Source organism: Anolis carolinensis, chromosome 5 (assembly GCF_035594765.1).
Source record: "Anolis carolinensis isolate JA03-04 chromosome 5, rAnoCar3.1.pri, whole genome shotgun sequence".
Lineage (NCBI taxonomy): Eukaryota > Metazoa > Chordata > Lepidosauria > Squamata > Dactyloidae > Anolis > Anolis carolinensis.
The window spans coordinates 203513743-203532942 of record NC_085845.1 but is presented as its reverse complement, the minus strand read 5'-3'; the positions used below and the strand labels follow the sequence as shown (position 1 = coordinate 203532942).

The 19200-nt window shown below is 41.6% G+C and overlaps 2 protein-coding genes across 4 annotated transcripts in view; one reads left to right on the top strand and one right to left on the bottom strand.

Moving 5' to 3' along the window:
* The first annotated feature begins 201 nt into the window (after positions 1-201).
* Positions 202-11917, top strand: LOC103280606 (C-type Lectin CRL). 2 transcript variants are annotated; one of them, XM_008120140.2, is made up of 6 exons: positions 222-496; positions 4437-4510; positions 5822-5916; positions 8164-8304; positions 10061-10175; positions 11678-11917. In XM_008120140.2, exons 1-6 carry the CDS (start codon positions 462-464, stop codon positions 11743-11745), a joined length of 528 nt encoding a protein of 175 aa, XP_008118347.2. In that variant the 5' UTR covers positions 222-461; the 3' UTR covers positions 11746-11917. The 2 variants fall into 2 exon arrangements, with proteins under 2 accessions (XP_062839490.1, XP_008118347.2); XM_062983420.1 differs by lacking the exon at positions 11678-11917 and having other exon boundaries at positions 202-496; positions 10061-10522.
* A 4168-nt stretch (positions 11918-16085) lies between these two features.
* Positions 16086-19200, bottom strand: part of LOC134299709 (C-type lectin mannose-binding isoform-like) — a 13047-nt gene continuing 9932 nt past the window's right edge. For both annotated transcript variants that reach the window (XM_062983421.1, XM_062983423.1), the window contains exon 6: positions 16086-16326. In XM_062983421.1, coding sequence (XP_062839491.1) covers positions 16265-16326 — 62 coding nt within the window. In that variant the 3' untranslated portion in view covers positions 16086-16264. The remainder of the gene's footprint in view (positions 16327-19200) is intronic.

Genomic DNA, 19200 nt, shown 5'->3' with positions numbered 1-19200 from the left:
AGAAGAACACGAGATGGAAAGATAAGCCATCATATTTCAAAGGCTGGCTGATAGTCGATAATTTGAGCCAGAGATCTCAGTGCAACGAAGTGGAACCAATAGCTGAGTTAATTTTGCATAGCATTATTCAGATATGCTATTCACTGGCGAAAGAAAGTAGCACTATCATGATACAGATTATTAATTTAGATCTTTATTGGAAGCTTTTGTTCATTTCTGTAAAAAGAACAGGGCTAAAGAAACAACTACTGAAAATGAAAAGAAAGAGGGGAACGAGGAGACACAAATATAGAAAGAGATAGATAAAAAAACTCAATGAACCAAAAACAATCTGAAACAGTCATATGTTTAAGTTGGATGCTGGATCTGGTGCCTGTTGTTGGCCACAGAGATTTCTGTCCCTCTCCATTGAGGACCCAGAAGGATTCGTATTCCTCTGAAACAGGAGAAAAGACATTCAGATGAAGACACCACGGACAAAGGGACAGGCCACAAAGTGAGTACATCCAATTGGGGCTTTTTGCTTCCTCCATTTTAAGGCTGGACGATAGCTAAGAGCCTCCATGGCCGCTGTGTTGGAGTAGGACTGGCAGACCAGGGCTCAAATCCATGGTCCACCATGGAAACCTATTGGGATGAACTTGGGTAAGTCTCACTCAGCTTCAGAGAAAGGCAAAATGGCAAGCCTTGCCAACCCCACATAGATGTACCTCGGGGTCACCATAAGTTGTAAATGGCCTGAAGACACACAACAACAATTGTAGCTGGAACCTGACAGAACAACCTGAAAGGGGAAACTGATATGGGGCCCTTAGGGCTTTGTGAAGCATACTGAGGGGCTCTGCAGTTCCCTCCTCCTTCTCCAAACTTTCCTTCCTCTTTCCTGCTCCTCCTCCTGCTTCCCTCACCCCAAAAAGCCTTTTTTCTTCACCTCCCTTGCTACCAGAAGCCCTTTTTCTCACTTTCCCCGCTGCCCAGAGTCTTTCTCCCTCACCTTCCTTGTGTTGCACCTCAAGCTAGCTTCACCTTGCTAAAGACACCAGACTGCACACCAGATGTAGTCTTTTGTAGTTTATTAAGGAATAGGGAAAAAGATAGTTCATAAAAGGCAAAAGTTCAGTTCCAAAAGATAGTTACAAAAACAAGGCTGTAAGAACAAATCCATGGAAACATTAGGCATGAAACAAGGTCCTTAAAATGAAACCAAAGTCCCAGAAACGAGGAAACATACAGGCTATAAGATAATACAGGAAAGCAGACTTGGTTCTTGATTCAAGTGAAGAAATTGCTCTGACGAAGATTTTCCTCTCAGCAGACTTTTTTAATAGTATAACATGAAGGCATTTCTTTGCCCTTTGAACTCCCTCTTATTTGCTATTCTGAGACTTCTGCGCAACCCCTGAAATTCCAGACAACTAGCCCGATCAAGAGAAGCGGCCTGATTGCTTTCGCTTTCAAGGCCACAGGGCTCGTTGGTGCTATCAAACTGAGACTGGAAACTGCTCTCCCTTTCTGCTTTTTGCACCTGAAAACCATCCTCATTAACAACATCATTTCTTCCCATGGGAAAGCCTCCCTGCTCCTCATCTCTCACAGCAGGAACATTCTGCACCTGATTCCCATAATTTGCATCAGAGTCATCTTGGAACTCATCCTGAACCTGAATCCCATCATCCTGAAACTGCATCCCAGAATCCTCATCAGAGTCACACAAAGGCTGAGTCACAACACCTTGCTTCCAAAACCCTGTTTCCCTCCCGCCACTCAGGGGGTGCTTTGATTGTGCTTTTCCTGCATAGTAGAAGGGGGTTGGATTGGATGGCCCCTGGGGTCTTCTACTGAAATACTGTTAAGTTTATATTGCTCAAAAAGTTTGCCCATGCCACACACACTCACACATACATGTATAGAGATTTCTTGGGGCCTCACCAGAAACCTTTTCTTCAAAAAGGACTCCATGTCTGAAAATGTTTGAGAATCTCTGTTCTAGACATTTCTTGTCCATTCCGTTAAACATTCAGAAACAGCCCATACAGAAGCTCCTTGTGCTCCTCTTTGCTTCTCTTCCATTGTATCTAGATGTTCTCATGACAGTGGTTTCCTTGCAGAGCCCAATCATGAATCTGATGTTTTATGAAATCAAGTACTGTTTCTCTGTGCAGAATTTTCTGTTTGGCCTCAAGCCATTCCCATTGATAGATCTTATCAATCTCTTTGCAGAAGCCTTTATGTACTAGGGGTGTACAATTCAGCTAAATCCTGTACCGCTTTTGGTGGCCAGTTTTTGGTTGCCTCCCTGATCAGTTTTTTTAGGAGCCTCCCAAATTCAGGTGAGCAAAATTCCATTTTTCAATTCCACAACAGAAAGATCCATTTTTGGTCCAGGAAAATCCGGCCCATTGGCGGCAATGGGGAAACTTCTCAGGCTTTCCTTTCTGTCATTTTTAGGGCATCTCCTTAAGAAACCACTTTTTCTGGCATTGTTTATTGTCAGATCCTTCAATAAGACCTGGTTTTGAGGCATCAAACTTAAGAAACCACCTTTTCTGGGATTGTTTCTCCTCAGGTCCTTCAATAAGACCTCGACTTAAGGCATCAGACTTAAGAAACTACCTTTCTGGGATTGTTTCTCCTTGGATACTTCAATAACACCTGGGTTTAAGGCATCAGATTTAAGAAACCACCCTTTCTGGCATTGTTTCTTCTTACATCGTTCAATAAGATCTGGGTTTAAGGCATCAAATTTAAGAAACCACCTTTTCTAGGATCCTTTATCCTTATATCCATCAATAAAACCTGGTTTTAAAGAATCAAACTTAAGAAACCACCTTTTCTGGGATTGTTTCTCCTCAGATCCTTCAATAAGACGTGGACGTAAGGCATCAGACTTTAGAAACCACCTTTGGGGATTGTTTCTCCTTGGATCCTTCAATAACACCTGGGTTTAAGGCATCGGACTTAAGAAACCACATTTTCTGGGTTTGTTTCTCCTCAGATACTTCAATGAGACCTAGGTTTAAGACTTAAGAAACCACTCTTCTTCTGCTCAACAGGCAGGGCTCACAGGAAACACTGTGCGGATGTGTGGCTGCTTCTTCGCACTCCACGTGTAGCCAAATGAAACAAAAATTATGGGTGGTTGGCAGCCATGTAGTCTATTGTGGCTGAAAAAAATGGTGGTGGTGCCCACGTCATTACAGCTGGCCAAAAGATCTACAAGAGCTGAATCAGTTGAGCCCGTTTTGAAATACAGATCTGTGTACAGCCCTATTATGTACAGTTCTTAATTAGTTCCACCTACACTAAGGCTCTTTCTGCATATAAGGCCAGGCTGTGGTGCAGGCTGGAAAGCAAGCCAGCTGCAACAAATCACTCTGACCAAGAGGTCATGAGTTCGAGGCCATCCCGTACCTGCGTCTTGTCTCTGTCTCTCTTCTGTGTTATATGGCATTGAATGTTTGCCTTTATGTGTGCAATGTGATCCGCCCTGAGTCCCCTTCGAGGTGAGAAGGGTGGAATATAAATGCTGTAAATAAATAAATAATAATATAAAATCCAGATTATCTGCTGTGATAATCTGGATTATATGGCAGTGTAGAAGGGTCCTAAGTGTTATGTCCCAGGTGGCTCTCCCGAACAGAGTTTAATGAAACAAACCAAAGATGAGCCAAGATCTTATTTAATTAAATGAAGAACTAAAACATTGAGTCTTTCCAAGGTCTGGCTAACAGAACAGAAAAGTAGCACACAGCTGGGGAAACACAAAGCAAAGTCCCAAAGGTACAAACCATAATCAGAGTTCTAGGGTCAAGCCGGATAATCAAGGTCAAACTGAAGACTAAAGGCCAAAGGAACAAATCAAAATTCAAGTCCATCTATCAATCCAGGAAGCCAGTCCAGAGTTTAGATTCAAGGTTTCAGGATATACCAGATTCAAGACAAGCTTATAGGAACAGGCAGAGACCAAAGCAGGATTGCAGGGCCAAGGTTAAGCTCTAGAGATCTAACCCAGGGGTAACAGCCAGAAGCCAAGGCACAAGCCCTAAAGTACGATGTTATTGCTGCTAAAGAACTATCTCCTCCAGACCCCTTTTTATCCAGGGATTCTCAGCTGCTTCCCATTTCATGATGCCTTCACCAATAATCCCTGAAACCTGTGAAGGAAGGTCATCTTGACCCCTTCCAAGCACCCGCAACAGTAGAGTCAAGCCAGACAACTTGCTGGCCATGACACTAAGCCCACAGAATCAAATGTCGAATCAACATGGAAGTAAAATCCCATTGATTCAATAGATCTACATTAGAACTAATGGCAGGCTGTAGGTGTTAGGTTTTGAAATTTACTTTTGGTGGATTGTTTGAAAGAAACATCTTCATTGTTATGTCTCTATATTATTATCTTTCTCTTTTTTCTCTCCTCGTCTCTTTCTCCCAAGGAGTGAATTGGGGCTGGTCTTGTGCTTCCACATCCTCCTTTTGGGTCTCCTGGCCACCAGCATTTTTCTGAACGGTGAGTCCCAATTGCCTCCTTCAGAATCCTATCTGCTATAGTTTCATTTGGAGAGGCAGCATGGTATGGCGGTCCTACTGTTGGATGAGGACCCAAGGAGACCAGGATTCAGGACTGGGAAACTGTGTAACTCTCCAGGTGATGTTGAACTGGAACTCCCAGTCTTTTCCTCCATTGGCTATGCTGGTTAGGACTGTGAGGAGTTGCAGTTCCCATGCCTGAATGAAGATTTGAACCCAGGTCTCCTAACTTGACACTCAAAGTATTGCACTACATTGACTCTCATCCATCCACAGTCCTCAGTAAAGCCCTGTCTTAAGTCCAACATTTGAGAGCAGCTGAAAATGCTTTACTTACTTTCAATGAAGGTAAGTAAAGCAGCTGAAAATGCTTTACTTACCTTCTATGGGCCGGGCTGTAGCGCAGCTGGCTAGTAACCAGCTGCAATAAATCACTACTGACCGAGAGGTCATAAGTTCGAAGCCCGGGTCGGGTTAAGCCCCCAACCATTAAATAGCCCGGCTTGCTGTTGACCTATGCAGCCCCGAAAGACAGTTGCATCTGTCAAGTAGGGAAATAGGTATGCTTTATGCGGGAGGCTAATTTAACTAATTTACAACATCATAAAACTGCCAGCAAAACACGAGGAAAGTAATGAGGAAGTACAGCCACTAGTGGACAGTGAAGCAACAGCTCCCCCTGTGGCCGGAATCATGAAGCTGGAAAAAAATGTTAAATGCCTCTGTGTCTGTCTATATAAGTTTGTCTGTTGGCACTGAATGTTTGCCATATATGTGTTCATTGTAATCCGCCCTGAGTCCCCTTCGGGGTGAGAAAGAAGGGCGGAATATAAATACTGTAAATAAATAAATAAATAAATAAATGTGCCAGAGTGGAAGAAAACCCAAAACATGTCATCATTTTTCTCCACCATGGAAATTGTATGGCCTGCAGCTGTTGATCTTTCTCACTTTTGATGAGATGTAGGGCTACTGGGAGTGGAAGTCTAATCTAGAAGAAAAATTGCAGGAAAGGAGATTCCACCTGAGCATGAGGAAAAACTTCCTGACCATATGGGGTGTTAAAAAGTGGAACTCTTTGCCTCAGGGTCTGGTGGAGGACCCTTCCTTGGAGGCTTTTAAACAGAGACCATCTGTCCAGGGTGCTTTGATTGTGCTTTACCTGAATGGTAGAAGGGGATGGACTAGATGGACCATGTGGTTCCTTCCAATTCTATGATTCTAGAAGGAAGGAGATACAATTCCTAGTTGACTCATTGATTAAAACCCTGAACATCCTTTTTCATCTCAGGTATAGAGGCAGCTGGTTGCCCCAGTGGCTGGTTGAGGATTCAGGAGTACTGCTATGGCCTCTTCTCCGTAAGAATGTCATGGGAAGAAGCAGAGGTAAGACAGTCTTTTTGAGGATGATGAGGGAATACAAAAGGAGCATTCTCAACTTGCCTGGCTCCTCACATGTGTGAGAAAGAGAAAAACCAGCATGTCCCTCCTGGCTGATGAGACACCATCCCAAATCCTACTTTATTTCATCTTAAAGTAGAATTATTGACTCATTTGGGTTGGACTAACGCACTGGCCCCAACATGCAAGAACAGATTGAGAGGGTCACCTGTCATTGGAACTACTGAATGAAATACAAGCCACTCAGAGCTTTTCTCGGTTGATTTTGATGAGAATTTGAGATACTGTTTTGTGTTGACCCTTCATCCCTAAGGGACTATTGCAGGGGTCCTCAAACTTTTTAAGTGGAAGGCCAATTCACAGTCCCTCAGACTGTTGGGGGGCCGGACTAGGATGAAATAGTCCAAAATTAGGATTGTTGTTGTGTGCCTTCAAGTCATTTCAGACTTAGGTCAACCCTGATCTCATAAAACCATAGGTAAGCAAAGAGACCTCCAAAGACTGGGTAGACTTAGGTCAATCCTAAGTCTAAAGTTTAGGACAAGGGCCAGGTAAATGACCTTGGAGGGCCTTAGTTTGGGGACCCCTGATCTAGATGATCTCATAAGACCATAGGTAAGCAAAGAGACCTCCAAAGACCATCTAAGTGGTCTCATAAGACCATTGGTAAGGAAAGGGACCCTCAAAGACCATCTAGATGGTCTCATAAGATCATAGGTAAGGAAAGGGACCTCCAAAGGACAACTAGACAATCTCATAAAACCATAGGTAAGGAAAAGGACCCTCAAAGGCCATCTAGATGGTCTCATTAGGCTGTAGCTAAGCAAAGAGACTTTCAAAGACCATCTAGATGATCTCATAAGACCATAGGTAAGCAAAGAGACCTCTAGATGATCTCATAAGACCATAGGTAAGCAAAGAGACCCTAAGTCTAAAGTTTAGGACAGGTGCCAGGTAAATGACCTTGAAGGGCTGCATCCGGGCCTTAGTTTGGGGACCCCTGGACTATTGGGTGGCATGCAAAAACTGTTCTTTGATTGGCACACAATGCAGGTCTCCATTGTTTTCCTCCTCCTTTGCTTCTTGGAGAAAAATCGAGATCAAGGAGGAGCCAGGTATACTCTTCTTAAGATTGAGCCAAAATGTAGTTGAGAAGCTAAAGTCCCAAAGGTATCTGAGTCAAGAAGCCATCAGTCAGAACAACATCCTAGTGGAGAAGTCAGTGATCAGTCCAGAGGTTATAAATCCAAAAAGTACAACAGCAGGGTCAGGCGGTCAAGAATCGGACTGTTTTCAGTAGCCAGCCAGGGAGAAGCTGGCCTGTGTAATAACACTTGGCTCAGACCATGCCCACATGCTCCAGAATATTTGGAGAGCACGTGTCACAGCCTTTTCGCTGTATCTGAGGTTCAGAGCCAAATGCTTGAGCCTTCCCTCCTCCAGCTCCCTTTCTTGCTGAACTAGAGAAGAACCCAGCGGTTCATTAGGATGAAGGACTGAAGGAGGGTATGGCGGCTGTAAGTCTCCTATGTCTTTTGAAGAAGACAAACTCTCCAAGAGAATATAGCAGAAGCACCCCTTCATGATAGGCGATTCCTCCTGGCCAAGTATTACTGTTACAGAATTACCCAATGTCTATCTGGCCACATAGTCTTCTTGGTCTTGGGAGAAAGACCAAGTCTTCTTGGGGGGAGGGGGGAATAGTATGATGCCAAGCTGGGCAAATGTGATGGAGCCTCCACACAGCATTACATGTGGCTTTGGAAGCTCTTTCTGAATTTTTCAGACGTGGGGTCTCTTCTAACTTGATGGTTCTAGGATTCTGTGGTCATCTTGTGCTCATCTAAAATTTCTTCCTGGCAGCAGTCAAACAGTTAAAGCGGTGAAATGGCTTTGGAAAAGTGAGAGAGAACTGACTGAGGGGTAGGGATGGCTTTCCGTCCCCATTGCAATTCCTTAGAAAGGATAACCTTGTTCCTCTTCTTCTCCCTGGAGAAGTGCCTCTCTCCATCTTCCACCTCAAGCCATTGAAGAGCTGTATCTGCATCACGCTGGGCTTTCCCATTGCCTAAAGAGATAGTCATAGGGTTATACACTGGACTCTATGACCTTATGGCTGGACTGAGACATTCCCTATACCTGAATGCAAGTTCTCGTGGACTGAGCAGCATCTTTTAAGTCTGCCTGGTGGCACATCTCAAGTAAACACCCCTTTCTCTTGAATCCCTTCAGACTGCCTGCCAATCGTTCAAACAAAACTGCCATCTTGCCTCCATCATCTCTGAGCAAGAGGGGAACATTATAAGCCGATTCATTCTTACCCAGCACAACCCAAAGGAAGGTGTTTGGATTGGATTGTATGACTCCACAGAGGTGAGTTTCCAACTTTTGGCTTTCTTCTTTTCAATGGACACACAATCCTCATAACAGCCAGGTGGGTCCACAGATCCTTGGATATGCAAACCAGGTAGAGGTAAAAAGAAGGCATGAGACTAAGAGGGTGACACAGCAGCCATTTTTAAATATCTGAAGAAATATAATGTAAAAAGTAGGCATATCCGATCGATGAAAAAAATGTTTCAATTCTCGTTTCTAAAGTAGGGGGTGCTGGCGCTTCAATATAGAAAGTATTTCCGATTTTTTCACCCAAAAATTTCGGATATTTCTGAAAATTCATAATGATTCTAAATGTTTCTAAAATGGCGGACACGCATGCGCAATCGCTACACACTGGGCTTGTATGGCAATCTTCCATGTGGACGCAGAGGACGTTAGCCCCCACCTTTGCGTCCATCATGGAAGCTTCTGATTGGCCAGGGAGCGGTAGCCATGTTAGGCTGCACTAAGCTCCCATTCAAGGTAGGTTGCAGAAACAAATTATTTTTAAAAAATATTTTTTAAAATATATTTTTTAAAAAAATTGGGGGGGGGGAATTAACGAAACATTAAGAGACAATTAGAGAATGGTTCGAATTACATTGCTGGTTGTGCTGTGAGACAATGTCTCGGAATGCGTATCAAAAAGCGAGAACAATCCGAAATAATTCCGATATACGATTCAAAATGATTTTTTGGACATGTCTAGTAAAAAGCTCTCACAGTCAGGAAATTCTTCCTAATGTTCAGGTGGAATCTCCTTTCCTGTAGTTTGAAGCCATTGTTCCGTGTCCTAGTCTCTAGGGCAGCAGAAAACAAGCCTTCTCTATCTTCCCTATGACTTCCCCTCATATCTTGATCCATGGCCCGCATCATGTCTCCTCTCCGCCTTCTCTTCTGCAGGCTAAACATGCCCAGCTCTTGAAGCTGCTTCTCATAGGGCTTGTTCTCCAGACCCTTGATCCTTTGAGGTCACCCTCCTCTGGACACCTTCCAGTTTCCAGTCAACATCTCCCTTCAATTGCAGTGTCATAACTGGACACAGTGTGATTCAAGGTGTGATCTGACCAAGGCAGATTAGAATAGAGGGATTGCAGGTCTTCCCTGGATCTAGGCACTATACTCCTAGGCCAGGGCATGGGATGGGATTTCTGATGAGTAAGATCTGTTTGGGGTCTAAATATCCTAAGAATATCATATCTCATGTAGAAGGCAGAGTTTGAATCACCAGTCAGCCATGGAAAACCATTAGGTGACCCCAGAAAAACTCATTGATATTCCTTAGAATCAGCATGTCAGATACGACTTGAAGGCACCCAACAACAAAGCTCTTATGATCGGTGTAGCTCTAATGAGCACAGCATGCATTTGGGCAACCCCAGAAAACCCCATGATGGGTACTCCTTAGTGTTGCCATAAGTCAGAAACAACTTGAAAGCACACAATGACAAAGCTGGCATGATCCATGCAGTTCTTATTAGCACAGAATGCTTTTAGATGACCCCATGATAGTTTTCCCTTGGGATTTCCATAAGATGGAAACAACTTGAAGGCAAGCAATGATAAAATTATCGTGATCCGCGTAGCTCTTATTAGCATAGAACCTTTTAGAGGATGACTGTGGAGCAAATTGTGGGCTTCACGTTTGCAGATTAGTGTGATGATCTTTCTGGAATGGGATGAGATGGGTTATTTTGATCAACAGAGATCTTCACCCAGGAAACGGGATTGGTTGTTTTGCTCTTTCTTGCAGGTTGGACAGTGGAGGTGGTCAGATATGTCAATGATAGACTACATGCCTTGGGCCCCTGGCCGACCCGGGATGAACCGTACAACGGGTGCCTGTGTTCACTTGGCAGCCAAATATGGTGAGGAGGAGCTCAGATGGTTTGGGCTGGAAATATACATAGGGATGATAGGTAGCAATCTTTATCTTCCATTCTTTGCCCCTCCAAAGATGGGACTTAAACCATTTACAAGACAAAAGGAATTACAGGTAGGAACAAACATTGCCGAAAACATGGAACATGTTACTAAAGTAGGGAAGTGACGTAATAAAACAAGAATGTTGAGCATGAAAGGGGGAAAGACAATAAGATACTATATACTAGTAGAAACCAATTGCAGATATACAATAAGATCAATTTAAATTAAAAGGGGAAAACTGGTTGTGATAGTGAGGCGATGAATAAAATATGAAATTTCAAGACCTAAATTTTAGTCTATATTGACATTTCTTGTGGTTGTGCATGAATTTTAAATATATTGCCTATATTTAGCAGAAGCTGTAATGAAACTGAGTAGAAGTCGATTACAATAGTTTGATGGCTGCTTTTGCTGAAGGAAGAGCAAAGTCATTTGTGTTTTTAATTTTTTTTGCTTATTTTTTACATAGGAAGGATACAGTTGATTTGTTAATTTTAGTTGGCAGTGGTAAGAGGAAGTTATTGTTATTTATTGATTGATTTACAGTATTTATATTCTGCCCTTCTCACTTCGAAGGGGATTCAGGGCAGATCACAATGTACATATACATGGCAAACACTCAATGCCAATTTTTATTGACATACAACACATACAGACAGATAAAAGTAATTCAACATTTTCTAACTTCCGGCTTCAGGAGGTTATGCTCAATTCTGGCCACGGGAGGAGCTGTCACTTCATCCATTATGACGCCGAGTCCTTTTTGATCATAGCATTTCCTCCTTGCTCTTTGATCACCGGCAGTTTTATTGTGTTGTAAATTAAATTAGCCTCTCCACTTTAGTGGTCCCTAATTTATTTACTCACAGCTGCAGCTGTTTCTGAACTGCTTAGGTGGACAGTAAGCTAGGCTATTAAACAGTCGGGTGCTCAGTCCGACTCAGGCTTTGAACTCGCCACCTTCCGGTTGGTAGTGATCTATTACAATTAAGCCAACAGTATAGTTAAATCCATTTAAGACATCAGCTCTTATCCTACATCGACTACTGTAGGTGCATCTACACTGCAGAGATAATGCATTTTCACCCTACTGTAACTATCATGGCTCAGCTCTCAAGGTGGAAAAGCTTGCTTTGGAAATTAGCAAGGACAGGATTGCAGAATATCTTGGATTTACCCAAAATAAGTCCCTCCTTCTTCTCTGAACTCTTCTCAAATTGAGACAAAATCTCATGGATATTGCCTTCTGCTACAGATACAACAACTATTACTATTACTAGTATTATTATCCTGCTTTCTTCTCTAAATGAGATTCAAAGTGGCCCACAACAGTAAAAACAGTAATTAAATTAAATTAAATTAATATGTTATTTGTCTTTATGCCTTCTAACCAAGGCCAGGTAAGGGAAATTAATCTTTCAGCATATGTGGATTTCCCCCCCAGATTTTTCAAGTTGGAAAGATGATCAATGTTCACAGAAGATGAAGTACCTTTGCATGATGACTATGTAGTGTACTGAAGGCAGTTGTTCACCTCAGCCTACAAAGGATGCTAGAAACAATATAGTTTGACATTAAGGCCTGAAGAAGCTACATTTGCCACCTTGCCCCCTGATCTTGTGCCATTCTGGACCCTCATTAGAGGTTCTTTAAGGAAAATCAAATAAATGGTCTTTAGAGCTTGTATCTGCCCCTTCTTTGGTCTATTAAAGATGAATAAATGTTTCTGGTTCGAGAACTTTCAAAGGAACACAAAATATGAAAAAAGTACAAGACCAGGATACTCAATATCTCAATTATTATTTATAGTTCAAGTTCACTTTATTACGGTCAATGACCATCTCATAAGAAATTATTTATAGTAGTTTTTAAAATTCTTTAGAGAAATATAAGAGAAGGATAAAACATCAATGATCTGAGGATAAAAATTGAACTTTTGCGGATGATCTAATGCTAATATTAGAAGATCCATTGGATAAACTTTATTTATATTCCGCTTTATCTTCCCGGAGGGACTCAGAGCAGATTACATTTTACATATATAAAGCAAACCTTCAATGTCCTTTTGCACAGTGAACAAACGACATACAGTACAAAGAGGTAAAGGCCTTTCCCTTTCCATCTCCAGTCATCTGGAGGCGATGCTCAACTCCGGCCATGGGGAGGTGCTCTTGTTCCATTTTTTCCAAGCTGAGGAGCCTGTTGTTTATAGACCTTTTCCAATTGTTGCCAGTATGTCTGCATGAGGCACCCTTTTACCTCCTCACTGAAGCAGTACCTATTGATTTACTCGCATTATTACTCACATTACTCTACATACTAGGAGCATTCGGGAAAGTGGCAGGCTTTAAAACAAATAAGCAAAAAACTAATGTTCTTACTAAAACAATTAATTGAAAAAGAGCAACACAAACTGCAAGAGAGAAAAAGTAAATTATTTTGGCAGAACCCTATCTAATAAAATACAACATTGTTTCTAAACAATGACAAGACTTGGAAAGAGATTAAAACAGACCTATAAGGATGGAATAAAGTCAATTTATCATTACTAGGAGGCGTTTCAGCCATTAAGACTAATATCCTCCCCAAAATGTTATATTATTCCAAAATAAATGTTATTTTGAGCATGTATCTACCCAGTCTGTGGTCTAACAAACATGAATCAATACTACTGGTTTCAGGTTTGATCAAAGCATCTTCTCCAAATGTTTTTAACTATTTTAAGAACTTGATTTTCACAATTATATAGAATCATATTCTTGGGTTCTTTATCTAGTCTATATATGTTGACTTCACTCAACCCTACACATAGAATAGAACTCAGACACTTCAATCGATGCCTATCACAAGCTCATTGCATGTAACAATTTAATTTGAGGCTGGTCTCATGACAGTGACCTATGGTTTAAGCCTGCGAAATGTGGACTGTCTACAGACATCACTCTTAATTCCTGGAACGATTCCATCAGTGTTGCCTCTGAAAAATCCTGCAAATCTCTTGGGAAGACAGGCAAACAAATGTCAGTGTGCTGGAAGAAGCAAAGACCACCAGCACTGAAACAATGCTCCTACAATGTGTTGTCGAAGGCTTTCATGGCCCGGATCACAGGGTTGTTGTTTGTCTTTCGGGTTGTGGCCATGTTCCAGAATACTTCTGGAACATGGCCACACAGCCCGAAAGACATACAACAACCCAATGCTCCTACATCATCAACTCCACTGGACTGGCCACGTTGTCCGAATGCCCAATCACTGTCTCCCAAAGCATTTACGATATTCCCAACTCAGTAATGGAAAATGGTGGACAGGAAAGGAGATTTAAAGATGGACTTAAGCTAACTTCAAAAACTGTGGCATAGACACCGAGAACTGGGAAGCCCTGGCCCTTGAGCGCTCTAGCTGGAGGTCAACTGTGACCAGCAGTGCTGTGGAATTTGATGAGAAACCAATGGAGGATGAAAGGGAGAAACGTGCCAAGAGGAAGAAGGCACGTCAAGCCAACCTTGACCGGGACTGCTTTCCACCTGGAAACCAATGTCCTCCCTGTGGAAGAACATGCGGGTCAAGAATAGGGCTCCACAGTCACCTACATACCCACCACTGAGACACTACACTTGGAGGGCCATCATACTCAGACAATGAGGGATCACCTAAGTAAGTAAGATTTATGAACCATTGGGGAAAAAAACACTCAAGAGCTACTGACGTACGGGATGGAAGATTGTGGAATATTTGCATTGCTTCACCAATTGAAGTACTGTGCAGGGCTTATCTCTCAGCCTTAACAACATTCAATGTGTGCTTTGCAACCCTGTTGTCTTTGAATTAGGTTTCTATGCTTTGAGAACTTTGCTTCGTGAAATGAGTCAATCTGTACACAACAGTCACCACAAGAAACCAAATTTTAGCTGCTGCAGTCACCCCAAAATCCCATTAACTAACAACCTTCCAAAAAGCAACCAGTTGGAAGTGACTGCAGAGGATGTGCAGTCCAAACCCCTTCTACTATGCAGGTACACTCAAACAAAGCCTTCCCAACAGATGGCCACTCAGCCTCTGCTTCAAAGCCTCCAGAGAAAGAAGAGGGCTCCATCAGACTCTCATGGAGCATATTCCACTGTCAAACAGTTCTTAACATCAGGAAGCTCCTCCTAAGGTTTAGGTTGAATCTATTTCACTGCATTTTGGATTCATTGCCCCATAGTGTCCTAGTTTCTAGACCACTAGCAAACAAGCTGGCTCTTCCTCCTCAATGGGGCATCCTTTCAAATATTTAAATATGACTATGATGTCTCCTTCACAATCTTCTCTTTCCCAAGCTAAACAGGTCAGTTCCCTCAGGTTCTTCAGCAGGATTCATGGCTTCCAGAACTTTGGCCATTTTGGTGGCCCTTCTCTGGACCCCCTCCATCTTGACCATATTGTTCTCTAATTGTTTTGCTCAGAACTGGATACAGGGTAATCCCAGTTGAGGTTTAACTAAAGCAGAGTAGAGTTGTTCCCTGACTTCCCTCAAGTTAGGCCAGTGGTTCTCAACCTCTGGGTCCCCAGATGTTTTGGCCTTCAATTCCCAGAAATCCTAACAGCTGGTAAACTGGCTGGGATTTTTGGAAGTTATAGGCCAAAAACCCTGGGAACACACAGGTTGAGAACTACTGGTCTAGAGGCTATTCTCCTCTTGATGCAGCGTAGAATTGCGTTAGCTTTCTTCTTTGCCATGTCACATTGTTGCCTCATGTTCAGCTTGTGGTTTCCTAAGACCCCTAGATTCTTTTCCCAGCCAAGAGTCACCTGTTTTCTCTCTCTGAATATCATTTTTATTGCCAAGGAGTAGTTACATACATTTCTCCCTGATAATATGTCAAGGTAATGGTTAAATGTAGTGAAATGTTTAACTCATTGTAGGTGTGTAAGTTTGCTTCAGCAAGCAATCTAGTACTGAAGTAGTTAATCACATAGAGCAATGATTTACTGCCTAGAGGGAAAGGAATTAGACTTCCGCTTTTGCCTACATAGAAGGAAATGTGTCACTGAGGATGGAATGATAAAACTTCTTGCAATCGCCATTAATCTTGTGTCAGAGCAACATGTGTCCGAGCAGCTCCAGCTGCTATCTATGTAAATAGCTGTGTAAATAAACATTAATTACTCCCGGGATCGGCTGATAGCTATTCAGTCTTATTTGTTCGTGCTACTAGGCAGATGCTGAGTTGCCGAACAGAGGAGAGAATTGAGAAGGATGTCTGTAAGTGTCTCAATTTATCCGCCTCACATCCATCATCCACATCTGACATGATATTCATTTTCTGAGATTGGGCCAATGACCTCTCTAATCTGTTACGGTCATTTTGGACCCTGACCCTGTCCTCTGGGCTATTAGCTCTCCCTCACAATTTGGTGTCATCTGCACATGAGCATGTTCTCTATTCCATCATCCAAGTCATTAAGACTGATATCCTGGGAGATCATGGATCAATCCCTCAAGCAAGAACATAATTGTTGTTGGGAGGTTCAGTTGCCAAAAGATGGCTTTTATGAAGTTGAGGGGGAAGCTGTTTCATAGTTCTGCCTTGGTCTAACTTTATAGACCATTTCCACATCTAGCATCTCAGATGGAAAATTCCACAACAAGGAACACATTGTCCTGATGGACAAGATTAGGAGTATTAAAGGCCCTCTCCCAATCTTTTATGCACATTTCAGACCTTCAATGCGATAAGGAAATGCCTCCATGTTCCAGCGCAGATCAGGCTGGCAGCTTCCTGGAGTGAAGATACATGAAACCCAGTCTGGAATGAGGACGTTTACAGAGGGACAGATTCAGCATTGTGAAAAATGGACTGAGCCTAGCAGCGCCTTAAATGCTTTATTTATTCTGCTGTGTCCAGATTCCTTCTCCGACTGTCAGAAGGATAAAGACCTTGGACAACTGACAACTCCTATGGTTCTGTAGCTAAAGTGGTGTCAAACTGGATTCATTCCACAGTGTAGATGATCCGCCAGGCATCAAGAGTAGGCTGAATGGCTGCTTTCACAGTATACAAACGTAGTTCATCGGCAAGTAGCATGATTCAGAACCCCATTCCGCATAACCTGAAGGACAACAAACAAATAAGTTGGGTACTGATCCACTGTGGAATGAATGCAGATCGATGCAACTTTCGCTGCCCTGGCTGCATGCTATGGAACTGTGGGACTTGTAGTTTAGCAAGGCCCCATCACTCCTGGAAAGAGAAGGCTCAAAACAAGGTAAAACTACGACTCCCATAACCCCATCGTATTGAGCCATGGCAGTTAAACTGGAATCAAACTGCATTCATTCCGCACCAACAGTTCAGGTGCTTCAGTGGCCATTTTGGGCTTTTTGTGCAACAGGGAACCATGCAAGATAAGAAGGGAGAACATAAAGGCTAGTGGGGAAGATTTTGCATGATCGAAATCATCTTGTGAGTGCCGGCGGGTTTTCGTCCATGCAAAATACCAAAATAGACGATCAATCTGACTTAAAGGATGGAACAGCTTTTAAATGACAGAAGGAAGTTTGTTGGGGGTTAAGATGAATGTGCACGGTTGATCATCTCCAAATAATTATGTTAAGATAAGAAAGGTGTGGGATTGAGGAGGGTGTATTAGAAGGGGGAGAGCAAATGAGACAGTGGAGGGGAAGGATGTCTTTCCTAGAAATGTCCAACTTTAATTGGACATTTGTTAAATTCCTGTTAAAAGAAATAGACATTGGATTTCAATTTTATAACACAATAGATGCAATCTATGATAAACAAAAAGCAAAAATTATAATAAATAGTCAATATACAGAGGAAATAAGGATCGACAAGGGAACACGCCAGGGCTGCCCACTCTCCCCATTAATTTTCATTTTTGCAAATTAAAATTTTACTGAAAAATATAAGACGAGGCAAACAATAAAAAGGAACAAAGGTAGCTAATTATGAATTAAAAACTAGAGTATTTGCTGATGATATCATTTGTATAATCGACGAACCAAGAAATCAAATACAACAATGGATAAATAAATTGGAAGAATTTGGTTCGGTAGTGGGATTTTATTTAAAGAAAAAGAAAACAAAGATTTTAACGAAAAATATCCCAAGAAAAACTCAAGAAGAACTAGAGAAGATAACGGGTATTCAAGTAGTAAAGAAAATTAAATATTTAGGGATATGGATTTCGGCAAAAAACGCTCATTTGCTAAAAAATAACTACCATTTGAAATGGAAAGAAATTAGTCAAGATCTCCAAAAATGGAAAAAATTGAAAATATCCTTATTTGGACGTATATCACTAATCAAGATGAATATACGAACATTTATTCAAATCTAACGCTCACCTTTATGGGATCAATGGCCTTGCCAAAAGTGGAGTGAGCGTTAGATTTGGGTCTTACAGTAATCTTAGAGCTGAGCCAGAGCAAAAGGGGAAGAAGCTTTAATGGTCATGGCTCAATGCTATGCAATGGTGGGATTTGGACTTTGGTGGGGCATCAGAAGGACCAAGACCTTGTGAAACTACAGCCTCCAGGACTCCATAGCATTGAACCAAAGCAATTAAAGTGGATTCATTCTACAGCATAGATGCATCCCAAGCTTGTCTTTTCAATCACTGGAAGCTTTGGCATTCTAACACCCCTCCACACACTGTACTTATGCCCAGGTTTTTAAGTAATTGATATGTTTTTATGTTGTTCTATACGGTTTTATGTTGTTTTATATTACCGTATATCCTCGAGTATAAGCCGACCCGAATATAGGCCGAGGCACCTAATTTTACCACAAAAAAACTGGGAAAACATTGACTCCAGTATAAGCCAAATTTAAGAAATAAAAACAGATACCAATAAAATTACATTAATTGAGGCATCAGTAGGCTAAATGTTTTAGAATATTTACATCAAACTCAAATTTAAGATAAGACTGTCCAACTCTGATCAAATCATTTTTCTCATCTTCTTCAATGTAAATGTGCTTTTAATAATAATCGAGTAAAATAATACATGTAATAATATTAATAATAAATACAGGAAAATAATACATGTAATAATAAATAGAGTAAAATAATAAATGCAATAATAATAATAATATCAGAGTGAAATAATAAATGTAATAATAATAATAGAGTAAAATAAATGTAATAGTAGCAACAATAATAGAGAAAAATAATAAATGTAACAATACCAATAATAATAGAGGAAAATAATAAATGTACCATATATTCTCGAGTATAAGTTGACCCAAATAAAAGCCAACCAGGACCCTCACCCGAGTATAAGCAGAGGGGGGCTTTTTCAGTCTTTAAAAAAAGGGCTGAAAAACTAGGCTTATACTCGAGTATATACAGTATATTGTTATATTGTTTTTAATGCATGGATTGTTTTAATTTACGTCGATGTTGGTCCCGTCCCCATGTGAGCTGCCCTGAGTCGCTTTGGGGAGATGGAGGTGGGATACAAAAATAACGTTGTTGTTGTTGTTGTTGTTATCATTATTAATTCTAAGCAGGCAGCAACTGCAATGCACTAATTACAAAGAGCACACTTTTTGCCACTGCGCATTACATTCAGCATCAAATACTTTTTTTGGTTTCAGGGTTTTGAGCATTGAGGTGCGCATTAGATCCGATGGTGCGTTAGACTCGAGTCAATACGGGTCTTTTTTTATTTCAGTCCACAACTGTTTCAACAAACAATGGCAGGGAGAGGTGTCTAAGGATGCATCTACACTGTGGAATGAATGGAGCTTGAGCCCACTTGACCTGCCATGGATCAATGCTGGGGAATCCAAGGAGTTGTAGTCTGACAAGATCTCGAGCCTTCTCGGCAAAAGAGTGCACTCCAAACTGCAACTCCCAGGATGCCATAACATTGAGCCTTGGTAGTTCAAGTGGGGTTGAGCGGCATTCATTCTACAGCGTAGTTGCTCTCATCTTTGGGCAGAAAACTGGAGCAAGAAG